General features: G+C 46.4%; 5 protein-coding genes across 21 annotated transcripts in view; 1 reads left to right on the top strand and 4 right to left on the bottom strand.

Annotated features, from left to right (window-relative positions):
* LOC147052482 (uncharacterized) overlaps positions 1-23,321 on the top strand; it is a 44,688-nt gene that overhangs the window by 20,769 nt on the left and 598 nt on the right. For 2 of the 12 annotated variants that reach the window (XR_015066878.1, XR_015066885.1), the window contains exons 4-5: positions 15,304-15,405; positions 20,852-21,024. Coding sequence is in view for 3 of the 12 variants with exons in the window: in XM_085918080.1 (XP_085774206.1) it covers positions 15,304-15,405; positions 20,852-20,884 (135 nt within the window). In the remaining 9 variants the exon portion in view is untranslated. Of the gene's footprint in view, positions 1-5,123; positions 7,576-11,343; positions 11,513-15,303; positions 15,689-15,708; positions 18,429-20,851; positions 22,985-23,321 lie in introns of those variants that run through there. The other 10 variants (XR_015066884.1, XR_015066883.1, XR_015066886.1 and 7 more) reach the window with 8 other exon arrangements.
* On the bottom strand, positions 513-16,227 carry LOC147052485 (protein rapunzel-like). 3 transcript variants are annotated; one of them, XM_085918063.1, is made up of 2 exons: positions 16,209-16,227; positions 513-2,248 (listed from the first exon to the last, which is right to left on the bottom strand). In XM_085918063.1, the coding sequence occupies exon 2, from the start codon at positions 2,200-2,202 to the stop codon at positions 1,018-1,020; it is 1,185 nt and encodes a 394-aa protein (XP_085774189.1). In that variant the 5' UTR covers positions 2,203-2,248; positions 16,209-16,227; the 3' UTR covers positions 513-1,017. The 3 variants fall into 3 exon arrangements, with proteins under 3 accessions (XP_085774189.1, XP_085774187.1, XP_085774188.1); XM_085918061.1 differs by lacking the exon at positions 16,209-16,227 and adding an exon at positions 3,940-4,050; XM_085918062.1 differs by lacking the exon at positions 16,209-16,227 and adding an exon at positions 2,411-3,001.
* Positions 8,002-11,318, bottom strand: rpz6 (rapunzel 6). The gene is made up of 3 exons (XM_085918064.1): positions 11,171-11,318; positions 9,046-9,542; positions 8,002-8,951 (listed from the first exon to the last, which is right to left on the bottom strand). The coding sequence occupies exons 2-3, from the start codon at positions 9,537-9,539 to the stop codon at positions 8,261-8,263; spliced, it is 1,185 nt and encodes a 394-aa protein (XP_085774190.1). The 5' UTR covers positions 9,540-9,542; positions 11,171-11,318; the 3' UTR covers positions 8,002-8,260.
* LOC147052484 (protein rapunzel-like) lies at positions 12,779-16,262 on the bottom strand. 3 transcript variants are annotated; one of them, XM_085918077.1, is made up of 4 exons: positions 16,209-16,262; positions 14,885-14,988; positions 14,299-14,777; positions 12,779-14,224 (listed from the first exon to the last, which is right to left on the bottom strand). In XM_085918077.1, the coding sequence occupies exons 3-4, from the start codon at positions 14,770-14,772 to the stop codon at positions 14,018-14,020; spliced, it is 681 nt and encodes a 226-aa protein (XP_085774203.1). In that variant the 5' UTR covers positions 14,773-14,777; positions 14,885-14,988; positions 16,209-16,262; the 3' UTR covers positions 12,779-14,017. The 3 variants fall into 3 exon arrangements, with proteins under 3 accessions (XP_085774203.1, XP_085774204.1, XP_085774205.1); XM_085918078.1 differs by lacking the exon at positions 16,209-16,262 and having other exon boundaries at positions 14,885-15,094; XM_085918079.1 differs by lacking the exon at positions 16,209-16,262 and having other exon boundaries at positions 14,299-14,888.
* Positions 18,264-22,087, bottom strand: LOC147052483 (protein rapunzel-like). 2 transcript variants are annotated; one of them, XM_085918076.1, is made up of 4 exons: positions 21,928-22,087; positions 20,421-20,531; positions 19,823-20,301; positions 18,264-19,732 (listed from the first exon to the last, which is right to left on the bottom strand). In XM_085918076.1, the coding sequence occupies exons 3-4, from the start codon at positions 20,294-20,296 to the stop codon at positions 19,526-19,528; spliced, it is 681 nt and encodes a 226-aa protein (XP_085774202.1). In that variant the 5' UTR covers positions 20,297-20,301; positions 20,421-20,531; positions 21,928-22,087; the 3' UTR covers positions 18,264-19,525. The 2 variants fall into 2 exon arrangements, with proteins under 2 accessions (XP_085774202.1, XP_085774201.1); XM_085918075.1 differs by having other exon boundaries at positions 20,457-20,531.

The following is a 23,321-nucleotide window of genomic DNA, read 5'->3' as shown; positions in this document are numbered from 1 at the left end:
AGTTTCATTCATCCAAGTTTAATTATAATATAGCTTGAAGTGGCCCTCTTGTGACTCCCTGTCTGACATAACTTTGAAATTGGGCTCCATTTAATGTTTCTTAACGCCTATTTAAGGCCACATTTTTTTTATTTATTTTTTTTAGTTCTGCATTCTTGGGCCTGGTTGTAAACCAGCTGTGTGTTTATACTACCAACAAATAAAAAAGGACAAAGGAGTCCTCCCTGAATTTCTCCAAACCGTAAACAATCTTAATGTTGTTTGGGGGCTTCATTTCAGGACATGTCTGATAGCTGACCTTCACGGTTTAGCAAGCAAGCCCCTCCCTGTCTTGTGGGCGGGGATGGTAAATAGGAAACGCTACACTAAATGGCTATAGGTAAGAAACGGAGACGAGTAATGTTGACACAGCAAACAGAGAAGGCTGGTCCCAAAGCACATGATAGCTGAAGCCTGAAAGACGCATGTCCAAAGAGTTGTCACCATCCAACATTTTGCTCTTGAAAATCAAATGACGTATTAGAAACATTTTTAATGTACATTTATTTTCACGCAGGTTCTATACATTACATTCTTTTTTTTGCCAATTTCAAAACATGGACCTGCAAAAAGACAACGTTTAGAACATTGACAAGAGAACAAACATCACAGTGATACAAGCACGTCGGATTGTTGCCAAAAATAAAAATCGGTCACAATGTGTGCTCGTCTCCGTGTTCCGCAACGAGAGCGTTTACGTAAACTGGCCGCCAAGCTCGCTGCTGCTCAGTTACTTTTGCAAAGCTCAAACGTGCTCATCTTTGCCGACACGGTGAAGCCGACCGTCGCCATCTTTTTGCTCGCGCTTATCGGCAGTCTGACACTTGTTCATACGCATTTGTGAAAAACAAAAAAATTGGACCACATTCTCTGCCCAAAAACAAAAAAAGAAATCCATACCGAGTTGACAAATAAAATGTGCATTTTCCATCATATGTCCCCCTGCCAGTTCAGATATTCCGTCACATCAACACGGCTCTACTGCGGGTGGATGCAGAGGAAGGCCCGCTTGTGCCTGGCATAGTAGTAGGACTCCACGTTGAAGTTGTTGGACTCCACCACCTCCTTGTAGTGGCTGACAGCGTGCACCAGGCAGTCAGGGAAGCAGCGGTTGAGCGTCAGGGCCACCGCCATCATGTTGCCCTTCAGCCGCTGCTGTTCGATCTGCTCGTAGATGCGAGTCTTGTCGATGGGCGGCGGGTCCACGCAGAAGGACACCACCACCCTGACCTTGTTGTCCATGGTCAGCTCGAACCAGTTGGCCCCACCGCTGCCGTGGCACTTTCGTCCCGCCAGCCAGTTGTAGAAGAAGATGCGCTCGCGCCTGTTGAAGGCGCGCACTGACCAGTTGACCCAGTCGTACTTCTTGACCAGCGCCGAGAGCAGCGAACGCGTCAAGTCCTCGCTGACCGCGCAGGAGGCCTTCTCCTTGAGTGCTTCCTCCAGGTCCAGCTTGGCCTGGTCCACGAAGGTCTCCGTGCAGTGGTCCACGGCCGCTTTCATGCGCTTCTCCACATCCTCCATCCGCTCGTGCCACTTGGCGGTCAGGCCCGTTTCCAGCGCGCCTTCTCGGAGGGCGGCGTAGCCCATGACGGCGATGAGGCCCATCACAAAGAGCTTCTTGAGCCGAGCGCAGAAGTCCTCCACCGCCCTCCGGCTCCTCTGCTCCGTGTCGACCACCGTGTCCAGCATTGGGTCGCCGGCCGTGTTCTCCCCCGTGACGGCGTTGTAGAGGGCGTCCAAGTTCAAGTCAGCCTTCGTGTTCTCGTAATACTTGATGAACTTCTCCTTCTTCTTCTCCTTCATGCTGGGCTTGGCGTTGATGAACTCCTGGAACTTTTCGTACTGGCCCAGTATGTGCGCCTCGTGGTCAAGGTTCTGCTTGTTCATGGACGTCCTCTGCAGCTCCAGGGCGATCTGGTCGATGTCGCTCTGGATGCCCACCAGCTTCTGGTTGACCTGCTCGATCTTCTGGGTCAAGTAGACGGCCTCCTTGCCCTCCGGGTTGCTGAGGATCTCGGCCGAGGCAACGAAAACGGCCTCCAGGATGGGGTGCAGCTGGCCCACTGTGGCGGCCAGGACCTCTGACGCTTGCCCCATGATGTTCACCCCTTTCTCAATCTTGTCCTTGTTGTCCACCAGCCAGTTGGCCACGCTGTCCATGGTTGCGCAATTTCACAGCCGCTTGTTAAAATGATTCCGCCACAGCCTGAAAGGACACATGGAGGGACACACTCTTAAAGAAGACATTTTCGAACACTTTCCCGAGCACAACGCAAAAACTCGCCGGGTGTCTCGAACATATGCCGACTTGTTCAATTCCACAATTGATCGGTGGACGGCCGCTACAGACACCAAAATGGGCGCTCACGTTTTCTTCAAAAAGCTCGCCAAAATTCCTGGCAGGACCCAAATCGTGTCCTGACACGTCTGCACGCGTCTTCACAATGCCGCACCCTCACGGCTGCACACACACACACACACACACACACACACACACACACACACACACACACACACACACACACACACACACACACACACACACACACACACACACACACACACACGCATACACACACGAATCTCATCAACGCTTTGGGATTGCTCATTTAGTTGGACTTGTCTAGAAATGGCGGCCAGCCAGAGCAAGCGCAGATGTTGACAGTGGAAGAAACAAGCAGGGGGATTTTACGGCGATGACACGTCACGTATTGTGTCGGCAGGAGAAAAGACACCGGGGAGATGATCTAAGTTTGGTCTCCCTGGAGAAAGCGGAAAAAAGGCACACCCAGGCCTGGCTAATGAAAATCCTTCGGCAGCGCACTTGAGCAACCTCGTCCTCATCGCCATGTGTGCCCCCAAATGACGCGCTGTGCAGCATTTTTATCCAAAGTTTGGCACTCACACACACACACACACACACACACACACACACACACACACACACACAAAAGGTTGATTTTTTTTTCTGAGGGCGAGGCCCATCCACCCCCCCCCTCCCCATCCCCCCTCTACTGCGGCCTTGACGGCGCCAGCCGAAGATTTGTCCTGCTTTTCAACAAGAGCAGCAACACAAAATGGCCTTTCTTTGCGCTCAAACGCACAACGATCGATTAGCAGCGCAAGACGAATCAAATGGAACATTCCGGGTCACTTGACGGCACGTCGCGTCATCTGTGACATCAGCACCATTCAAACAACTTGACTGGCCAATTTGTATTTTCACTTGCTTTTCTGTTAAAGAGTGAAACCAAAGCCAAGTGGACCTTGAGCGGTCTCAATGCGTCTGCAGTGCAAGAGAGAGTCTTGCTTTTTTTTTTCCCTCAATGCTTTCAATTAATGAAGGCTTAAAGCTGAGCATACCTTCAAATTGGACTATTCAAAATGTATCGGAGGAGCAAAACAAGGCTTTCGGTCATTCAATTTCACTTTTATTCTTTCAAAAAGGTGCTTGAAATGTCCACTTCCATGTTCTTTTATCGAAACGTGTTCTCAAGTGTTCTTTACTAGAGAATCAAAGCCAAGATCACATTCAAGTAATCGCCAACTTGAATGATCAAGCACAAAATGGGTTCTTCTCTTTTATTTTTTTATGTAAAGTGTTAGCTCTGAGGCAGTTGATTAAGGTGACATTCAAATCCTCAAGTTGAAAAGTCAAAATGCAATCATATTTCACAGTCAGAACAACAAGCAACTCCAATTCTTTCCTTTTTTTTCCTTCTTTTTTTTTTCTTTCAACCAAAGTGGAATTGAAGCCGAGCTCACCTTATGATGAGAACCAAATGTTGGACCCGAACGATCAAAATCCACAACAAGCGGCTTCAATTCTTGCCTTTCTTTGATCCAATTGTTATTTTGCTTTTTGAGGCATTTATGGAGAATTAAAATCGGGCTCACCTTCAGAGTCTCTCCAACTTGTCCAGCTGGGAATGCAAGCACCAGTCTCCGCTCGCACCATCTATTTATGCCTTCTCGCCCCCCCCCCTACTCCCCCTCCACTTCTCGCTCAGCCTCGATGCCTCTCGTCACGCCCCCTGTGGAACTCCTCCATCATTTGCCAGCATTCCAGACGGATGGACGGACCGTGAGGCACTCTGGGAAAGAAAGAGATAACATCCTGTAAACACTCCTCCCATGCCGGGGCATGCTGGGAGAAACACCCAGTGAGAGAGAGAGAGAGAAAGAAAGAGAGAGAGAGAGAGAGAGAGAGAGAGAGAGAGAGAGAGAGAGAAAGCGACAGAGAGGGGGGGGGGGGGGGGCAAAAAGTGAGAAAGGGGAAGTAAAAAGGGAACCGGTTGTCCCCAAGACAAAACCAGCCTTGTTGTAGCTAGGAGCTTGTTGCCATAGCAACCGCACCCACTCCCACCAACTTGAACCCACAAGTTTGCAAAGAGCAGTCGTACGGTCCCGAAGGCATGAATTTGCGACGCCGGAAGGCAGCACGGCTGCCAGATGAAAGGCCACGTTTGTGTCAGCGTGCCGTGACAGGCGGCCAAACATCACGTAACGCATCACGACAAGTTAGACAGGTAACAGGCAAGTTTAAATTTGGAACAGAGTGTCAAAAGTATGGCTCCCGGTCCGAAACGGTCCGTCGCATAGGGCAATCTGGCCTTTGGATGTCTGCATTCTTCTGCCCCCTGGTGGCCAAGGCGCACAAAGCAGAAGGGCTGCACTGAACAAAGCAAAAAGGGTTTCATTGTGTTTGAATTGATTTGACGATGACATGGCTGTATGTTTTCCCAAAGTAGAGCTTTTGAAAATGAAATCTTTTTTTTTTCCATCAGAGCCACTTTGCTTTGTTGAAGCGACATGAAGACCAAATTGACTGGCTTTTATCTCTCTGACCTTGGCCAGCGTCTAATGTTTCCCGCAAAGTGCCACTCTCCTCAGAAAAGAAAAAAAATGAGACAATGTGGTTGCATAAGTCGACACACCCTCTCAAAGCTGCCTGTTCCGATGAAACCGATCACATTCGGTCTTGCCAAATGTGAATCACCATGCACCTGCCGCCGCATTCTAGTAGGCTGTTCTTCTTTTTAACCTCGGTGGACAATTTCTCATGGTTGTGTTTCTTTCAGGTGTGCCAGGTGCCAATGTCATTGGCGCATTTCGCATAACGCCTGTGGGAATACATCTGTGCAAACAAGGCGCACAAGATAAGGATGAAGCACCAATATTAGCTTACCATTGCAAATAACGGACGGGACAAACCGGTTTGCAACTGCAGTAAGGGGGAAAAAATGAATACAAGGCTATGCTATGACAGGTGCTTCAAATTTCCTTCCCTTGAATAAGTGGACCAACAATAAGAACAACAAAAAGCACATTTTGGAAGGTCGGAAAAGCCAGGAGGCCCTGCAGCTTGCAAAAGTCACACACCCCTCTTCAATACTTGGGGCGTGGAACATTTCGTCCGCGAGAATTACATTTTTCAACAGATACCTCCCCAGGATGTCGCTGCAGATGTTTCCGGGCCGCGCTGTGACATGTCTGGCCCGCAGGGGTCAGAGGAGGACGAGAGGGAGGACAAGCGGGATGGCCGCTTCCCGCGCCGCCTCCGCTCATCCGTCACTATCTCGGGTCAATAGCAAGCGACGGGAGAGGAAAGAGATAAAAAGCCGCGAGGGAAGCGCAATCGATTCCCCGCCGCTGAGCCCGCTTTCTTGGAGCGCCGGCGGGGCACACGATCCAATTATCCTTATTGGCCCGTGTGCTGCTTCGTGACATCCATGGAAGATTATTTACTTTCCGCTGCCTGAGTTGCTGAGATACACGCGCGAGTCAGCAAAATGTCCCCCATCGTCTAAACGACGCCATGATACTAGTTTTATCTAATTGGCATTTGACGGCTTTTGTTTTTGCAGTTGTTGCGTTCTTTTTAGAATCGCGCCTGTAACTTCACTGTGTTTGAAATAAAACATCAACATTTTCTCAGGTTCAATTTGTAAATATTTAGACAAAAAACATGTTAGAAGGCAGTTTCGGGTGTGTGTGTGGGGGGGGGGGACCTTCTGGAATTTGCCCCCAGGCTGACCGATGACTAAACGTGAGTCTTCATCTGATTGGCTGAGAGAAGGAAGATTATCCCAGTGGAGGTCTTGGCCTGCTAAGGTTCTCCTTCATTTCCTGTTTCTCACGCTTTGCTGTGTCCGTGTATGTACAGTTCAGATAATGGATGAGTGGATATACATCTATTTTGATAAACACATTTTCACATTTCAGCAATCAAATTACATAGTGTACAAGTGTTTATATTCCTGACGATTCCACATAGGCCGACTAAATTTACAGATTTTATACATATACAGGTGTACACATTTACGCATCATTATAACCCAATTACAAAATAGTAATCACACTGTTACTATTATGATACAGTACTCAATTTGAGATCTACTCCTATCCCTGCTGACACCTGTAAAACTTAATTTAATTTAAAAGTAACTGTAATTTAGTTATGTGAGGCAGATTGAGGAAGATATATGTATCAGGTTATCGCACACACACGGTTCGCTTATTATGCCATGATTCTTTCTCTCTTACCTGTAAACAATTTGTCACCACCAGGGGGCTCTATTTGTCCCCTTTGAAGAAGACTCCGTATGAGTTGAAGGCTCTTTATCCAATTGGATTAGTCAAAGTGCAGGATGGATGCCTTATTAGGCCATCCTGAGTCTAGAGGAGCCAAGCATCGACTTGCTCTTTCATTTCGCGTATGAAATATTGATATTGGCTTTTGTCTGGTCCTGCACATTGAGTCATTCTTTTTTTATTCTTCTTTTTTTTTTATCGAAATGAGGGCTGGTTGACTTCCTGCTAGTTCCGAAGTCCAAAATCTCTAATCGATCGGGCGACACTTTTTGACGACTTCCACTTTTTGACGACTTTGACGACCTTTGGCCTCTGCAGAAAGAATGTTTCACTTCTTTTCGTGTTTAATCTGCCAAACACAAACAAAAACACAGAAGTTGGCCAGGTGTGATTCTTCTTTGCTTTTTGAATGCGCGCGATCCGTTAGGCGGCCAATGCTATCCTCTGCTGGTTGGAAGTGAACATTGCACTCTCAAAGACTTATTTTATGAATTAATATTTTTCTATATTCGTGTTTTCATTTTTATGTACAGTACTGCAAATAAAATGATAAAAAGTTGAAATACTGCGGTTTCTTTTCCTAACAGTTTAAAAACGACATGAAAAAATTGTGATAACAACCGAGATCATTTAATATGAAACAAACTGATTTTTTTTTTTGCCTTCCCATCGAGTTGTGCCTGTAAATCCCGTCAGGATGCGCCAAGTGTTGCCATGACGGCGCTGGCGCTAGGCCTTTTAACGAGGGGGAGGAAAAGAAGAGCGTCTCCGATCAATATTTCCTACCTTTGACAAAACGCCGCAAAGCCGCTCATCAATTTGCTGACACTATATGAACACCTGAATTAATTCACCATGACAGAAAACACAATCTGACATGATACAACATACATGGCTACAATTTTCCAATTTATATACAAAAAGAAAAAGGAAATTAGAGGGACAGACAAATAAATAAATAAATAAATAAATAAATAAATAAATTTGATGGACAAATAAATAAATAAATAAATAAATAAATAAATAAATAAATAAATGATGGAAACTGAAAGCGTCCCATGAACGCACCTGCTCATTTTTCCGTTTTACAGCCAGGCAGGCCCGCATAAGACTGGGAGCAACGTCTGGGAAATGAGCGCTTGCTAAGCCAAGCACTTTGCTACTCGCCTGCGGGGCGATTAGAGCGCTGCGGTCTGGGAAATGCTGACTCGGGTGCGAAGGGGAATTCAATTAGCGGCCGCAGATGCTAACGTTGCAGCGTCAATCACATTTATGCTGCGAAAAAAGGAGCAGCCTATTAAATTAACCACTTGGCCACAAGTCCATAAACGACTTGTCCGCTGGCAAGACGCAAAACCCATTCAATGCTCACCATGCACTCGCTTTATTTACACTCAGAACAAAACAATCCAGAAATACTTTGTTGGCATAGGAAATTACATTGGGACACAGATATGTTTGCGATTAGCTTGATAATAAGGTTTGTGGGCGTTAGGGTCTGACCGGTGATTTGTTTCAGATTAAAGTTAGGTTTGAAGGGGTCAGGCATAGCGGTCATAGTTAGAGTTTGGGGGATTACGCTTCGAGGTTGGATTGGATTCTCGCTTTGGAATGTTCGCGACTTTCAGTCAGCGTGTACACACACGGCTACGTTCTTGTGCCTCTCCCAGTAGTGACAATCGTCTGGGAAACTCCACGCCGCCGCTGACTCCTTGTGGCGGCTGACGGCGTGAACCACAAAGCCGCTCATCTGCTTCTCCAGGACCTCCACCACGACGGGGGCGTTGCCCTTGCGGGCGGCGCCCTCCATCATCTCCAATATGGCATCCCTGGGCACCGTCTGGGGTCTGCTACTGAAGGACACCACCAGGTTGATGTTGTTGACCTGTAGAACCTCAAACCAGTTGCGTCCCACCACATGGTGGAAGCGCTCACCAGCCCTCCAGTTGCGGTAGGTGCTCCCCGAATGATTGATGAGGCGCACCGACCAGCTCACCCAGTCGTATTTCTTGACCAGGAAGTCCAGGAGCTGCTGGCTGGTCTCCTGGAGACTGTCGTTCTGCTTCTCCTGGAGGAGGTGCTGGGTGTCCAGTTTGGCCTGCTCCGCAAAGGCGTCCACGCAGGACTGGATGGTGACCTTCATGCGGAGCTCGATCTCATCCATCTTGCGGCTCCAGTCAAGGATTTTGTCATCTTCTTCCTGATGGTTTTGGGTCAAGGCCGTGTATCCCATCAGAGCGATGAGGCCGAGGCAGAGGAGCTCCTTCATGCGCACGCAAAAGTCCTCCAGGAGGCGTCGGTTCCTGGAGAGGTACCTGGAAACACATTACATCAGCAGCACCTTCTGAACTACGAGCTAATCTTTCGTATTGGCCCGATGAAGCGGTCGGTCCTTCAAAGTGAACGTACCTTTCCACCACGTCCAGAATGGACTCTCCAAAGCTGCTGTCCCCCATGAGTGCATGGTAGAGCACAAAAAGATTCTTCTCGCCACCACTCCTGGAGAAATGCTCCAGGAACAGTTTGGTCTTGACCTCACGAAACTGCGGCTTGGCTTCAATGATGTCCATGTACTTCCTGAACTGATTGCGCAGGTTGTCCTCCACGGCAAAGTACTGCGAGTCCAGCCGGGCCTTCTTGATCTCGCATTCGATGTCCTCCAGCTGGCCCGACAGGAGGTCCAGACTGTTGCGGACCGTCAGGAACTGCTCCTTAACATAGAAGACCTCCTTACTCTGGACGTTGTCCAGGGCTAGACGCAGAACCGGAGCGGCGGCCTGGCACAGCGGGAAAAGTTCTCCCACCGCGCTGGCCACAACCTCGGCGCCACGCTCCAACATCTCCATAGCCGCCTCGATGGCCTCCTTCTTCTGGGCCAAAATCTTCTCCGCTTGACTCGTCATGGTCTACAAGACAGGACAATTCTCCTGGTAAATATTCCAAACATGATATACCTTTTTCATCAATTGCTTTTCTGAAATTGTGCCAGCTTGACTTTTCATTTCACTTCCTTCTTTTTTACATGCTCTCGTTTCTTGACAGCAAGAAAGTCACATGAGGCTCCAAGGAAGACTTTACAAACGTCTCCTTTTTAAAAGCCTTGCTATATTTGAATACATCATCTTTTGTCTTATCATCTTTTTTTGAATGAAATTTGATGTTCCCTGCACACCCTGAGGTGTACGCCGCACAAGGAAAAGCTCGGTGCATCTCCCTTCTTCTTATCAACACAATTGGTAGCTATCAGCCGTTGTCATGACAACGGCCTGGCTATCGTCAGATCGGTTGAGCCGACATCCACAAGGCCAAAGAAACAAGAGCAAGGGGGAAAAAAATGAGTAGGGCAGGAAGCGTCTTGTTACCATGTTATTGCACTCTCTGCATCCATTATTTATGCCCCTAGGAAAAATTCCATAAGCAGCCACGGTGGATTCAAAAAGTCGCTCAGCCAATGAATTTTTTTTGACATGGGGTTATCATTCAGTTAGGTTTAAAAAAAAGTGACGAGGGAGTACAAATAACATAATACTCGCCCCTCACCACTACCTCCCAATATAGAAATATTCTATAAAATCCACCCTAGGCAAATTTTAACAACATTTACAATGCCTGAATTTCTTTAAGGTCTTCAAATACACTTGGAAAAGAAGACAAACACATTTCAAAGCATACAAACGAGCAGAGTAATGAATAGCACAAGTATTGGACAAACAGTGTAACAGTGTACCAGCTCTCTGTTTTAAAAAGAAACCAATTCCATATTTGTCCAAACCAATTTATTCCACCACAATATACGTCAATAAACATCAATCATTTTCAGAAGATGGACACTGTAACTTGAACTTACAGCTGTTACTGTCTGAACACACTTAAAACAGAATTGGAGGAGATTGACATTGAATCAGTTTGGACAAACAACGAGGCTAAAATGAAAGTACTTCCTATTTTTCTTCTTCCAATTTTAGTGCCACACTAAAATGTCAAAGTGTCACCATCTCGTCCTCAACAGTAGAATGACACCAATAATAAAAAGGACGCATGTACAAAGTAGAATCGTGAACTGTGAGGAAAAAAAAGATGTGAAATAAAAACCAGGACTATGAACCCACAAAGGAAAACATCCTCAGGAAAATACACATACCCGATAAACAATTATTAGATATTATTTTAGATAAAAAAAATAAATAAATAAAAATCATCAATAAAACACAACACTGAGGGTGGTGATGTCATCCACACAAAATGGAGGCCGTGTGCGCGCTTGTGTGCGTGTCCTTGACTATGTGCGTGTGATTCATCTAAGGCCGTGTGTGTGTGTGCGTGTGTGTTTTGTCTCTAAACACCCATAAATCATCACATATAATCAAATACGAGGCCAATTCCGGTTGCCAAAATAATTAGTAGAAAATTAAACTAATAAGTGCGCAATGGATGCGCGCTTTTACGCACAAGTGGCCCCCAAGCTAACGTCACCCCATTTTGCGTGTATATTCCTCCTCTGCGGTCCAGATAAGAACATTCAGCAAATTCTTACCGATACGCGTCTTCTTTCTCACGTCGGACAAGTTCAGTTGAAGATTCCCATGCAGCCAGCCTGCAGCTTGTGTGTGAGGAAAGCTGCATGGGGAGGGGTCCCAAAGAAGAGAGTGAAAAAAGAAAGGAGTGATGCGCAATGGAGGGAGAGAGGGAGGGAAGGAGGGAGGAAAGGGCGAGGGAAAGGCGAGCGAAGCAGACGGGACAATTTCTTGCTGTGGTATTTCGTCGACATGTACGGAGTCGGATTTGATTGTTTGATTCTTTTGTTGCTATTTTTGTGCTATTTGGTCAACGTTAGGCAATCTCTTGGAGGTGTACAACATCACACATTCTGTTCAAGGTAAGAAGACGAGCTCGTTTATGTTTCATATGTGATTGTGCAATTCACCCCAAAATCGAGCATGCTGTTGTACACTCATCTGGATTAATTCTTTTTTCCCCCGTTGCGTAGTGGACGATTTTTGGGGGGCTAAAATGCTGCATTTTCAAGATTGATCAAAATTTTAGTGTAAAACTCAATTTATTTAATGCTGCGTGTAAATGCTGCTTCATGCGCAAAAATGACAAATGAGCCCCTCAACCACCGCCATCGTGACCAACCTGCCCCCCACCCCCAAAACATCACGATGATGACGCAAATCCTGCAAGATAGACGCCACAGCCGAAGGCAAGCAAATCAAGAGTCACTTGTTATTTTATTCTTTCGTCGATTTACATTTTGACTCTTCTTTAGTTTTGGCTTGAGTGATTCCCGTGACCTCCTAAACAGATGAGCAGCAGAACCGTGCGGGTCAAATCAGCATTCTTCGATAACGGACTTTTTTTTTTGTTCTTTTAACAAAAACATTTTTTTTTTAGGTTGCATTACCTGACATGTTTTGGCATGTTCAACGGGCACTTTTTTTTGTTCTTTTATCACCAACAATTTTTTTTAGGTTGCATTACCAGACATGTTTCGGCTTGTACTTCATTAGAGTGTCTCATTTGCAAATTCTTTCATTTGCAGAGTGTTAGGACAACTATTACGAAAAAGTTCAACGGGTTATTAATGGAGGCATCGAGACTCACCGTCACTATACCGTCTAACATTTTAAATACCCCAAATACTTGATTTGGAGGATGACATACATATAATATAGAATGCAACGAATGAAGAGGAAATATTGGGCGTGTATGTGATCGACATTAGGCGACATTGGAATGTTTGCAGTTGAGAGAGAAACAGCAAGACCTGGCGGACATGTTGAGTAACTGCACACCGGGTCATTTAATGGCGATTGATGTATTTGTGGCGCCGTGTGCGACGCTGGAGCCAACCCAAGCTCAATTTGGGCGAAAGGCAGAGCGCACAAGGTCACCCTGGACATGTTGATGGAAGAAGCAGCCACTCTTTTTCATCCACTTCAGGCGGCTGACATTGTGTCCGTTAGCGACCCCTGCTGCCAGCAGCGATTGACGTGACATCATTTTCAGTCGCCAGGAGGGGGCGTCGAGGGACAAAATGGTCACTGCGATTCCAACGTCTTCGTTCCCTGCAGTTGTCCCTACTCTAGAGTCAAGTTAGACCGGAGAGTAGGCAGGCAGAAAAACAGAAAGACGCCCACAATTATGGATGCGTGGACTTATATTTATTTGAAGTGATGCTTAAAAACGTGCAGAGATAACAAAAAAGAGAGCAGTCCTAGACAATCAAACAGCTAACATAGTATATTGTACACCCCCATTATTCATTCACTCATTTTACACCGCTTAATGTTGAGAACAATAAAAACTAATAGGAGTACTACCATAGTATTCGAACAAAACAAAATTTAATGAAAAAAAAAATGGAGATTTTTTTGCTTCGGATGTCGGACAAAATTCGGTTGTCGAACCTCGCGAGATGAGTTGAGAGGACGCTCATGGCAACTGACTCCGCTGCGGTTGTGCGATCGGACCAAATTAAGCTCCCTGAGGTCCACTTCAATTTTGGAAAGTACATCAGGACTTTCCAAATATTTTCTAAATTTCAGCGTCAGCTCTCTCACAATAATGCGACCACGCGGTGCAGTTGCACGGTCGGTGACGCGCTACGGTTGCGCGTTCGGCGGTGCGCTGCAGTTGTGCGATCGGACAAAATGATACTTCCTGCGCACTGAGGTCCACTTCAATTTTGTAAAGTAAATCAGGACTGTAACAATATTTTATAAATTTCAGCGGCCGCTCTGTCACAATAATGCAACCAGCGCTTGCGGTGCAGTTGCAGTCGGCGACGCGCTACGGTTGCGCGGTGCGCTGCAGTTGTGCGATCAGACAAAAATGCGCAAATGAAAAAAAATACGTTTTTTTTTTGTCCTTGGAATGGATTAAAAAAAAATCATGATTCGGAATTCAAATGATTCACTTCTCGAACAGCCTTCTGGAACAGATTGTGTTCGAAAAGCGAGGCTCCACTGTATTTATATTTGGCATGTTTAATTTTGCAAAAATATTTTCTCAGCGTTTTGGGGGAAATGTTATACTGCAGATTACTAAAGAGAAAAAAACTGGAAGACCTTTTTCTGGCAAAATATATGGCGAGTAGGGCCAGCCGGGTTCATTTGTCAGTAGAAACGGGCTGGCAGCCATCCAGTTAAACAACATACCCAAAATGTAACACTTTGAATAAAGCAATCGGCGAATTATTCAATGAAATCTCGGAAAGAAAAATACCTCCAACCAATTTAAGAAGGAAAACAAAGCGCAAGCCGTAGTTGAGAATGCTCAATGATGGAAATGCGAACCGGGTGGCAACAGTGCCATAGCATACGCGTCTTTGCCCACCGCTGTTGCGCAAGCTAACATGGACAATGTCCACGTGCCCGGTTCAGCTGCACCTATGCAGCGCCTGCTGCATCTTCTCCTCCACCTCCCCCAGCTTCTGGGCCCACTCCTTCCTCAGGCCGGCCTCGTCGTCGCCAATGACGGCGGCGTAGCCCATCAGGGCAATCAGGCCGATGCAGAACAAGTGGTTGAGGCGCGTGCACAGGCTCTCCATGGCCCGACGATCACCACCCGAGTGCTCCAGGTACACCTAAAAAAACAAAAGCTCCTTCAAAGCGAGAAGGTCTCCCCTGCCCGTCACCGCAGTGTGTGTGAGAGACTCACCTCCAGGATGGGCCGGCCGAAGAGTATGGGCTTCCCGACCACACCGTCGTAGAGCGTGTGCAGGTTCTGGTCGCCCAAGTCGTCAGCATAGCAGCGGGCAAAGTCTTCCTTCTTGCGCTCGCTGTGCTCAGGCCGAGCCTCCGCCAGATCCATGAACTTGCGGAACTGGTTCTTGAGGTTCTCCTCCACCGAGGCGTACTGGCCATCCACCGTCTCCTTCCGAATAGCTACCAGGGCCTGGCGATTCTTGTGCGAGAGCTCGCCCAGCGCCCGGTTGACGGAACCGAACTTGCGTTTGAGTGTGCGGATATCCTCGTCGTCGATGTGGTGCAGGACCACGCGGATTACCGAGCCCGCCAGGCCGAAGATAGGGTTGATCACACTTGCCGCTGACGAGATGGCGGCCACGGCCTGTAGCGCCGCCACCATGCCCTGCTTCAGCTTGGAGTGCTCCTCCGCTATCTCCATGTCCATTGTGGCTGTGGGGAGGGAGCATCAAAGAGTTAAATGAGATGGAGACAAGAGTGCCAAAGCACTACTTCGGTTTCATCTTGTGCATAGAAATCATGCCAAACATTTCACGCACTTTCTCTGAGGATTCCCCGACAACACGGATGCTTACAAGGCTCTTTTTTTGGCCCCGTCTTTCTTCAAGCTCCCTCTGGAACAAAAACTCTTGTGGTGACTGAGCTGCAAAGACACACAAAAGCTACATTAAGATAAAAATCACACAGTGCATGAAGCAGTAACATCTTAGAGAATAGGACGCGGACAGCTCCTAAGGCACGATGATAAGCCCGCAGGGTGTGTTTGCGTTGTTACACACACGACCACTAGAGGGAAGCAAAACCCACTCGGGATTTCAGCACCACCACCAGTGGACTGAAATCACCATGGCCAGTTTTGCTCTAGAAATGGCATCATTTGAAGAGTTCTTTTGATCCTTGGCATTGGAACTAGCATTTAATAGCGGTAGTAATTAAATCGTTTTTTTTGTTTACACAGATGATGAGGTTGTGGTCCAATCCAGTGATGCAGCTCAACGGCCACCATTTCATATTGTTTGACCTAAGTCGGGGAAGCAGAATTACAGATGACAGCAAGGAGGTGAGCAGCCATTGAAAAGGATTTGGATGCATTGGAAGTGGGCCAAAAAATGATGGGTTCAAGCTCCAAGTAAGATTCTTTTTATATATGGCAACATTATGATTCATACCATTTAAATGAAGTGTGACAAACTCAAATTTGATTCATTCAGTTAATAGGCACTTCTCATCACACATTTAGGGCATGGAAGACTTCACGTCCATTCATAAACATTTCGTTAGGTAATTGAACAAATGGACACAATAGCAATCAAAACACGGGACACGGTCTTTAAAGGTGACTTTTGTCTCAAATCCGAACAAGGAAGTGAGGAGCAGCCTCGTGACGCCACCTGTCACCAGTTCGACTGACTGCCATCTTGAACGCTCTCAAACAAAAAGTAGAGCAAATGCCTTTTGACATGACAGGTGAGTCACGCCTTCATATTTCCATCAGCTGATGAAGACGTGTCACAACTACAAGTGACACTCTGATGAAGGCGGAAGTACATGCTGAAACATGTCAGGAAATGCAACCTAAAATGAATTGTTTGTGATAAAAGAACCCCCAAGAAAAAGTGATTGACAAAGGAAACAAAATGAACTTAGTACAACTAGTATGGCAAATGGCTAAGCTAATTGTCAGCAAATTCAAATGACTACCACGACTTAGGGAACAATCGCCGTTCCAGAAATGCGGCAAACACGCCAAATTAACTCCGTAAACTGATTGTTCTCGACATCAACGCGGACTAGACTCTGTCCACTTGGGATCCCAAGCAATATTGTCCAACAGCAACCATGGAGAGGCTGCTTCTTTCTTACCTTTGAGTGGCTGACTTCCACCTAGGAACGCTTAGCCGACGGCCCAAACTGGACTGACTTCTTCTTCTTCCTAGGAATCCCTTCAAAATGGACACGTCCATGTACGTTCAGGGTGTAGGGGTGAAAATATTGGAATAAACCATAATTGAAGGGCCCACAAATCTTCCCAAACGCGCAAAATTGGAGCCCAATGGATCCATTCTTCCAAGTGTTACTTAAAGACGCCACATTCAATGTTTGGAATATTAAAAGCACCCCCTCAGATTTACCGTCAATCCCCCCTTTGTTTGAACATATTCTGGTCCATATCCCGTATTCAAAAAGAAACCAAGACCGGATTGTCAGTCTGCGCGCAGGCGAGTTCCAGAAATACTGATTTCAAACGCTTTACAAACCCTCGCAGCATCTTTCAGACACTAACAAACACTCCATTCATGCTATTTCATCACAAATAATCAAATACGAGGCCAATTCCGGTTGCCAAAAGAATTCGTCGAAAATGAAACGAATAAGAGCGCGCGCAATGGATGCGCGCAAGTGGCCCCCAAGCTAGCGTCACCCCATTTTGCGTGTATATTCTTCCTCTGCGGTCCAGATGAGAACATTCGGCAAATTCTTACCAATACGCGTCTTCTTTCTCACGTCGGACAAGTTGAGTGGAAGATTCCCATGCAGCCAGCCTGCTGCTTGTGTGTGAGGAAAGCTGCATGGGTAGGGGTCCCAAAGAAGAGAGTGAAAAAAGAAAGGAGTGATGCGCAATGGAGGGAGGAAAGGGCGAGGGAAAGGCGAGCGAAGCAGACGGGACTATTTCTTGCTGTGGTATTTCGTCGACATGTATGGAGATGGATTTGATTGTTTGATTCTTTTGTTGCTATTTTTGTGCTATTTGGTCAACGTTAGGCAATCTCTTGGAGGTGTACAACATCACACATTCTGTTCAAGGGAAGTAGACGAGCTCGTCTATGTTTCATATGTGATTGTGCATATGTGCGTATGTGTAGATTTTGAAGCAATTCACCCAAAAATCGAGCATGCTGTTGTACACTCGTCTGGCTTAATTCTTTTTTTCTCCCGTTGCGTAGTGGACGATCAAATCGCCAGCAAGCAAATCAAGAGTCACTTGTTATTTTATTCTTTCGTCGTTTTGACTCATCTTTAGTTTTGGCTTGAGTGATTCCCGTGACCTCCTAAAGAGATGAGCAGCAGAACCGTGCGGGTCAAATCAGCATTCTTTGATAGATTGAGCACGAGTGGAACAAGTTCAACGGGCACTTTTTTTGGGTTCTTTTAACAAAAACAATTTTTTTGAGATTGCATTACCTGACATGTTTCGGCATGTTCAACGGGCACTTTTTTTTTGTTCTTTTATCACCATCAATTTTTTTTAGGTTGCATTACCAGACATGTTTCGGCATGTACTTCATTAGAGTGTCTCATTTGCAAATTCTTTCATTTGCAGAGTGTTAGGACAACTATTACGAAAAAGTTCAACGGGTTATTAATGGAGGCTTCGAGACTCACCGTCACTATACCGTCTAACATGTTAAATACCCCAAATACTTGATTTGGAGGATGACATACATATAATATAGAATGCAACGAATGAAGAGGAAATATTGGGCGTGTATGTGATCGACATTAGGCGACATTAGAATGTTTGCAGTTGAGAAACAGCAAGACCTGGCGGACATGTTGAGTAACTGCACACCGGGTCATTTAATGGCGATTGATGTATTTGTGGCGCAGTGTGCGACGCTGGAGCCAACCCAAGCTCAATTTGGGCGAAAGGCAGAGCGCACAAGGTCACCCTGGACATGTTGATGGAAGAAGCAGCCACTCTTTTTCATCCACTTCAGGCGGCTGACATTGTGTCCGTTAGCGACCCCTGCTGCCAGCAGCGATTGACGTGACATCATTTTCAGTCGCCAGGAGGGGGCGTCGAGGGACAAAATGGTCACTGCGATTCCAACGTCTTCGTTCGCTGCAATTGTCCCTACTCTAGAGTCAAGTTAGACCGGAGAGTAGGCAGGCAGAAAAACAGAAAGACGCCCACAATTATGGATGCGTGGACTTATATTTATTTGAAGTGATGCTTAAAAACGTGCAGAGATAACAAAAAAGAGAGCAGTCCTAGACAATCAAACAGCTAACATAGTATATTGTACACCCCCATTATTCATTCACTCATTTTACACCGCTTAATGTTGAGAACAATAAAAACTAATAGGAGGACTACCATAGTATTCGAACAAAAAAAACAAAAAAGGAAAAAAAAAAAATGGAGATTTTTTTGCTTCGGATGTCGGACGAAATTCGGTTGTCGAACCTCGCGAGATGAGCTGAGAGGACCCGCGTGGCAACTGACTCCGCTGCGGTTGCGCGATCGGACCAAATGAAGCTCCCTGAGGTCCACTTCAATTTTGGAAAGTACATCAGGACTTTCCAAATATTTTCTAAATTTCAGCGACAGCTCTCTCTCACAATACTGCGACCACGCGGTGCAGTTGCACGGTCGGTGACGCGCTACGGTTGCGCGTTCGGCGGTGCGCTGCAGTTGTGCGATCGGACAAAATGATACTTCCTGCGCACTGAGGTCCACTTCAATTTTGTAAAGTAAATCAGGACTGTAACAATATTTTCTAAATTTCAGCGGTCGCTCTGTCACAATAATGCAATCAGCGCTTGCGGTGCAGTTGCAGTCGGCGCGTGCTACGGTTGCGCGGTGCGCTGCAGTTGCGCGATCAGACAAAAATGCGCAAATGAAAAAAAAATACATTTTTTTGGTCCTTGGAATGGATTAAAAAAAAAAAAACATGATTCGGAATTCAAATGATTCACTTCTCGAACAGCCTTCTGGAACGGATTGTGTTCGAAAAGCGAGGCTCCACTGTATTTATATTTGGCATGTTTGATTTTGCAAAAATATTTTCTCAGCGTTTTGGGGGAAATGTTATACTGCAGATTACTAAAGAGAAAAAAACTGGAAGACCTTTTTGTGGCAAAATATATGGTGAGTAGAGCCAGTCGGGTTCATTTATCGGTAGAAACGGGCTGGCAGCCGTCCAGTTAAATAACATACCCAAAATGTAACACTTTTGCCCCGTTGACACTTTGAATAAAGCAATTGGCAAATTATTCAATGAAATCTCGGAAAGAAAAATACCTCCAACCAATTTAAGAAGGAAAACAAAGCTCAAGCCGTAGTTGAGAATGCTCAATGATGGAAATGCAAACCGGGTGGCAACGCTGCCATAGCATACGCGTCTTTGCCCACCGCTGTTGCGCAAGCTAACGTGGATGATGTGCGCGTACCCGGTTCAGCGGCACATACGCAGCACCTGCTGCATCTTGTCCTGCACGTTCTCCATCTTCTGGGCCCACTCCTCGCTCAGGCCGGCCTCGTCGTCGCCAATGACGGCGGCGTAGCCCATCAGGGCGATCAGGCCGATGCAGAATAAGTAGGTGAGGCGCGTGCACAGCCGCTCCATGGCCCGACGATCACCACCCGAGTGCTTCAGGTACACCTAAAAAAAAAAAAAAAAAAAAAAAAAAAAGAGCTCCTTCAAAGCAAGAAGGTCTCCCATGCCCGTCACCGCAGTGTGTGAGAGACTCACCTCCAGGATGGGCCGGCTGAAGAGTTTGGTCTTCCCGACCACACCGTCGTAGAGCGTGTGCAGGTTCTGGTCGCCCAAGTCGTCAGCATAGCAGCGGGCAAAGTCTTCCTTCTTGCGCTCACTGTGCTCAGGCCGAGCCTCCACCAGATCCATGAACTTGCGGAACTGGTTCTTGAGGTTCTCCTCCACCGAGGCGTACTGGCTGTCCAGCGTCTCCTTCTGAATAGCTACCAGGGCCTGGCGATTCTTGCGTGAGAGCTCGTCCAGCGCCCGGTTGACGGAACCGAACTCGCGTTTGAGTGTGCGGATGTCCTCGTCGTCGATATGGTGCAGGACCACGCGCATTAGTGAGCCCGCCACGCCGAAAATAGGGTTGACCACAGCTGCCGCTGACGAGATGGTGGCCACGCACTGCAGCACCTTTACCATGCCCTGCTTTAGCTTGGTGTGCTCCTCCACTATCTCCTCTTCCATTGTGGCTGCGGGGACGGAGCATCAAAAAGTTAAACGAGATGGAGACGAGAGTGCCAAAGCACTACTTTCTTTGGGGCTGCGGTTCCATCTTGTGCATACAAATCATGCCAAACATTTCACGCACTTTCTCTGAGGATTCCCCGACAACACAGATGCTTACAAGGCTTAGGTCTCTTTTTTTGGCCCCGTCGTTCCTCAAGCTCCCTCTGGAACAAAAACTCTTGTGCGGACTGAGCTGCAAAGACACACAAAAGCTACATTAAGATAAAAAGCACACAGTACATGAAGCAGTAACATCTTAGCGAATTGGACACAGACAGCTCCTAAGGCAGGACGACAAGGCCGCAGGGCGTGTTTGCGTTGTTACACACATGACCACTAGAGGGAAGCAAAACCCACTCGTGATTTCAGCACCACCACCAGTGGACTGAAATCACCATGGCCAGTTTTGCGCTTGAAATGGCATCATTTGAAGAATTCCTTTTATCGGTTACCTTGGCATTGGAACTAGCATTTAATAGCAGCAGTATTTAAATCGTTTTCTTGTTTACACAGATGATGAGGTTGTGGTCCAATCCAGTGATGTAGCTAAATGGCCACGATTTAATATTGTTTGACCTAAGTCGGGGAAGCAAAATTACAGATGACAGCAAGGAGGTAAGCAACCATTGAAGAGGATTTGGATACCTAGGAAGAGGGCCAAAAAATAAACAGAGTTCAAGCTCCAAGTAAGATTATTTTTATATTTGACAACATTTGTGACACTTGTGGGGATTTTTGGGGGGCGGGGGCACAATCAAATTAAGTAGAATATGAGATTCGCACCATTTAAATGAAGTGTGACAAACTAAAATTTTATTCATTCAGTTAATAGCCACTTCTCATCACATGTTTAGGGCATGGAAGACTTCACGTCCATTCATAAACATTTAGTTAGGTAATTGAACAAATGGACACAATAGCAATCAAAACACGGGACACGGTCTTTAAAGGTGACTTTTGTCTCCAATCCAAACAAGGAAGTGAAGAGCAGCCTTGTGACGTCACCTGTCACCAACTCGACAGCCATCTTGAACGCTCTCAAACAAAAAGCATAGCAAATGGCTAAGCTAATTGTGGGGGAAATCATTTCAATTTTACCATCAAAGTTCATTCTTCGTACTTGAATATGAATTTTTTTCTTCTATGAGAGCATTTGTGGGGCACATTTTCTGTCAGTCAGAACAAAAATTGTCCGTGTTGGTGAGACAGTTAAAAGCAAGGAAGCGCACACCACTGAGCCTCAGCAAATTCAAATGACTACCACGACTTAGGGAACAATCGCAATCATAAAGACTTCCGGACTTGTAGAGGATGTTCGAACAAGGGCAAACATCCGTTCTAGTAAAGAATGGGGGCCCGCAGGCTGGGTGAGGCTCTTTACTGCCTGCTTTGGCTCCCTCTAGCCGCGCCTCCGTGTTAGCTTTGTAACGCACAGCCGAGGCCCGAGCCGTTCCAAAAATGCGCCAAACACGCCAAATTAACTCCGAAAACTGATTTTTCTCGACATCAACGCGGACTAGACTCTGTCCACTTGGGATCCCAAGCAATATTGTCCAACAGCAGCCATGGAGAGGCTGCTTCTTTCTTACCTTTGAGTGGCTGACTTCCACCTTGGAACGCTTACCCGACGGCCCACCCTCGACTGACTCCTTCTTCTTCCCAGCAATCCCTGCAAAATGGACACGTCCATGTACGTTCAGGGTGTAGGGGTGAAAAAATTGGAATAAACCATAACTTAAGGGCCCACAAATCTTTCCAAACGCGCAAAATTGGTATTTGGAGCCCAATGGATCCATTCTTCCAAGTGCTACTTAAAAACGCCACATTAAATGTTTGGAATATTAAAAGCACCCCCTCAGATTTACCGTGAATCCCCCCTTTGTTTGAACATATTCTGGTCCATATCCCGTATTCAAATAGAAACCAAGACCGGATTGTCAGTCTGCTCGCAGCAGAGTTCCAGAAATAATTATTTCAAACGCTTTACAAACCCCTGCGGCATCTTTCAGACACTAACAAACACTCCATTCATGCTATTTGTAAGTCCAAAAGAGACTTTAGAATTTTAGAACTGCTTGACGACGACTCTCAGGCCAGTAAAAGTCAACAGAGTTAAAGAGAAAGACGAAACTTCTCCAAAGATGTACAGGTGCGCCCTGATGCCAATGGGACTTTTGCTCTGGCTCCAAATGGGTGCTCAACAAAAAAAATCTAAGACGTTTTAAAAAAGTACTTCAAATATACAAGGTTTGCCGTAAAAATGCCAAGTTCCGCTGGCTAAATGTATAGTAAGTCCCCATTCCCGTGCAGTCCACCAGAAAGCGCACAAACGAAGCGCACACGCCAATGGAAGACGAAACATGTTCGATTTGGTGTCTCTAAGCGTTCCAAATGTTTAAATCAACGTGGAAAAAATTATTAGTGCTGCTTGCGAAGCATTTCATTGCTCCACACAAGCGAATAATGCGACACAATTGAGCCTTTTAACGCGCACAGCCAGTTGCTGCGCGCGCAAGCATCCATCTGCTCCCTCGCCTTCGCTTTCTTCCTCTTTGTTTGGCGCACGCTAGAAAGAGGCGTCCATAAAACTCGTGGAGCAAAGATCTCGAGAAAAAAAGCGTGACAGTACCACAATCGAAACGACTCCAGTGGTGGTTGGAGCAGTATTGCCCCAAAACAAACGCCTGCGTGAGCGGTGCATCTGATTTGCATGCCTCTTGGGCATGCAAATCAGATGCACCGCCTTCAACAAGGCAAATATTACCTCGTCGAGCCTGCAATTGCGAAATAGACATATACAAAAAGAACCTCTGACAATTTGCTTCGTATTTGTGTGTTCGGATTCAAGTCGAAAATAAAGTTCCTGCACGCACCCTGCATCCTGCCTCAACTGTTCTGCGACAAAAACAAGCGCGCCTGTTCCGTTGAACAGCTGTCGAGCGGATCCGATTGCAAGTGCACACCAAACTCGCCAACAGTAAGC

This window comes from Syngnathus leptorhynchus, chromosome 8, assembly GCF_054491065.1.
Source record: "Syngnathus leptorhynchus isolate UIUO chromosome 8, UIUO_Slep, whole genome shotgun sequence".
NCBI lineage: Eukaryota > Metazoa > Chordata > Actinopteri > Syngnathiformes > Syngnathidae > Syngnathus > Syngnathus leptorhynchus.
This window is presented reverse-complemented; position numbering and strand designations above follow the sequence as displayed.

Bases quoted from the DNA above. Each gene is read 5' to 3' on its own strand.
- LOC147052485 (XM_085918063.1), bottom strand. From the start codon at position 2,202: ATGGACAGCGTGGCCAACTGGCTGGTGGACAACAAGGACAAGATTGAG.
- rpz6 (XM_085918064.1), bottom strand. From the start codon at position 9,539: ATGACGAGTCAAGCGGAGAAGATTTTGGCCCAGAAGAAGGAGGCCATC. The intron at 8,952-9,045 runs GTACGTTCACTT...ATGTGTTTCCAG, and splicing joins ATTCTGGACGTGGTGGAAAG to GTACCTCTCCAGGAACCGAC.
- LOC147052484 (XM_085918077.1), bottom strand. From the start codon at position 14,772: ATGGACATGGAGATAGCGGAGGAGCACTCCAAGCTGAAGCAGGGCATG. The intron at 14,225-14,298 runs GTGAGTCTCTCA...TTGTTTTTTTAG, and splicing joins TCGGCCGGCCCATCCTGGAG to GTGTACCTGGAGCACTCGGG.
- LOC147052483 (XM_085918076.1), bottom strand. From the start codon at position 20,296: ATGGAAGAGGAGATAGTGGAGGAGCACACCAAGCTAAAGCAGGGCATG. The intron at 19,733-19,822 runs GTGAGTCTCTCA...TTTTTTTTTTAG, and splicing joins TCAGCCGGCCCATCCTGGAG to GTGTACCTGAAGCACTCGGG.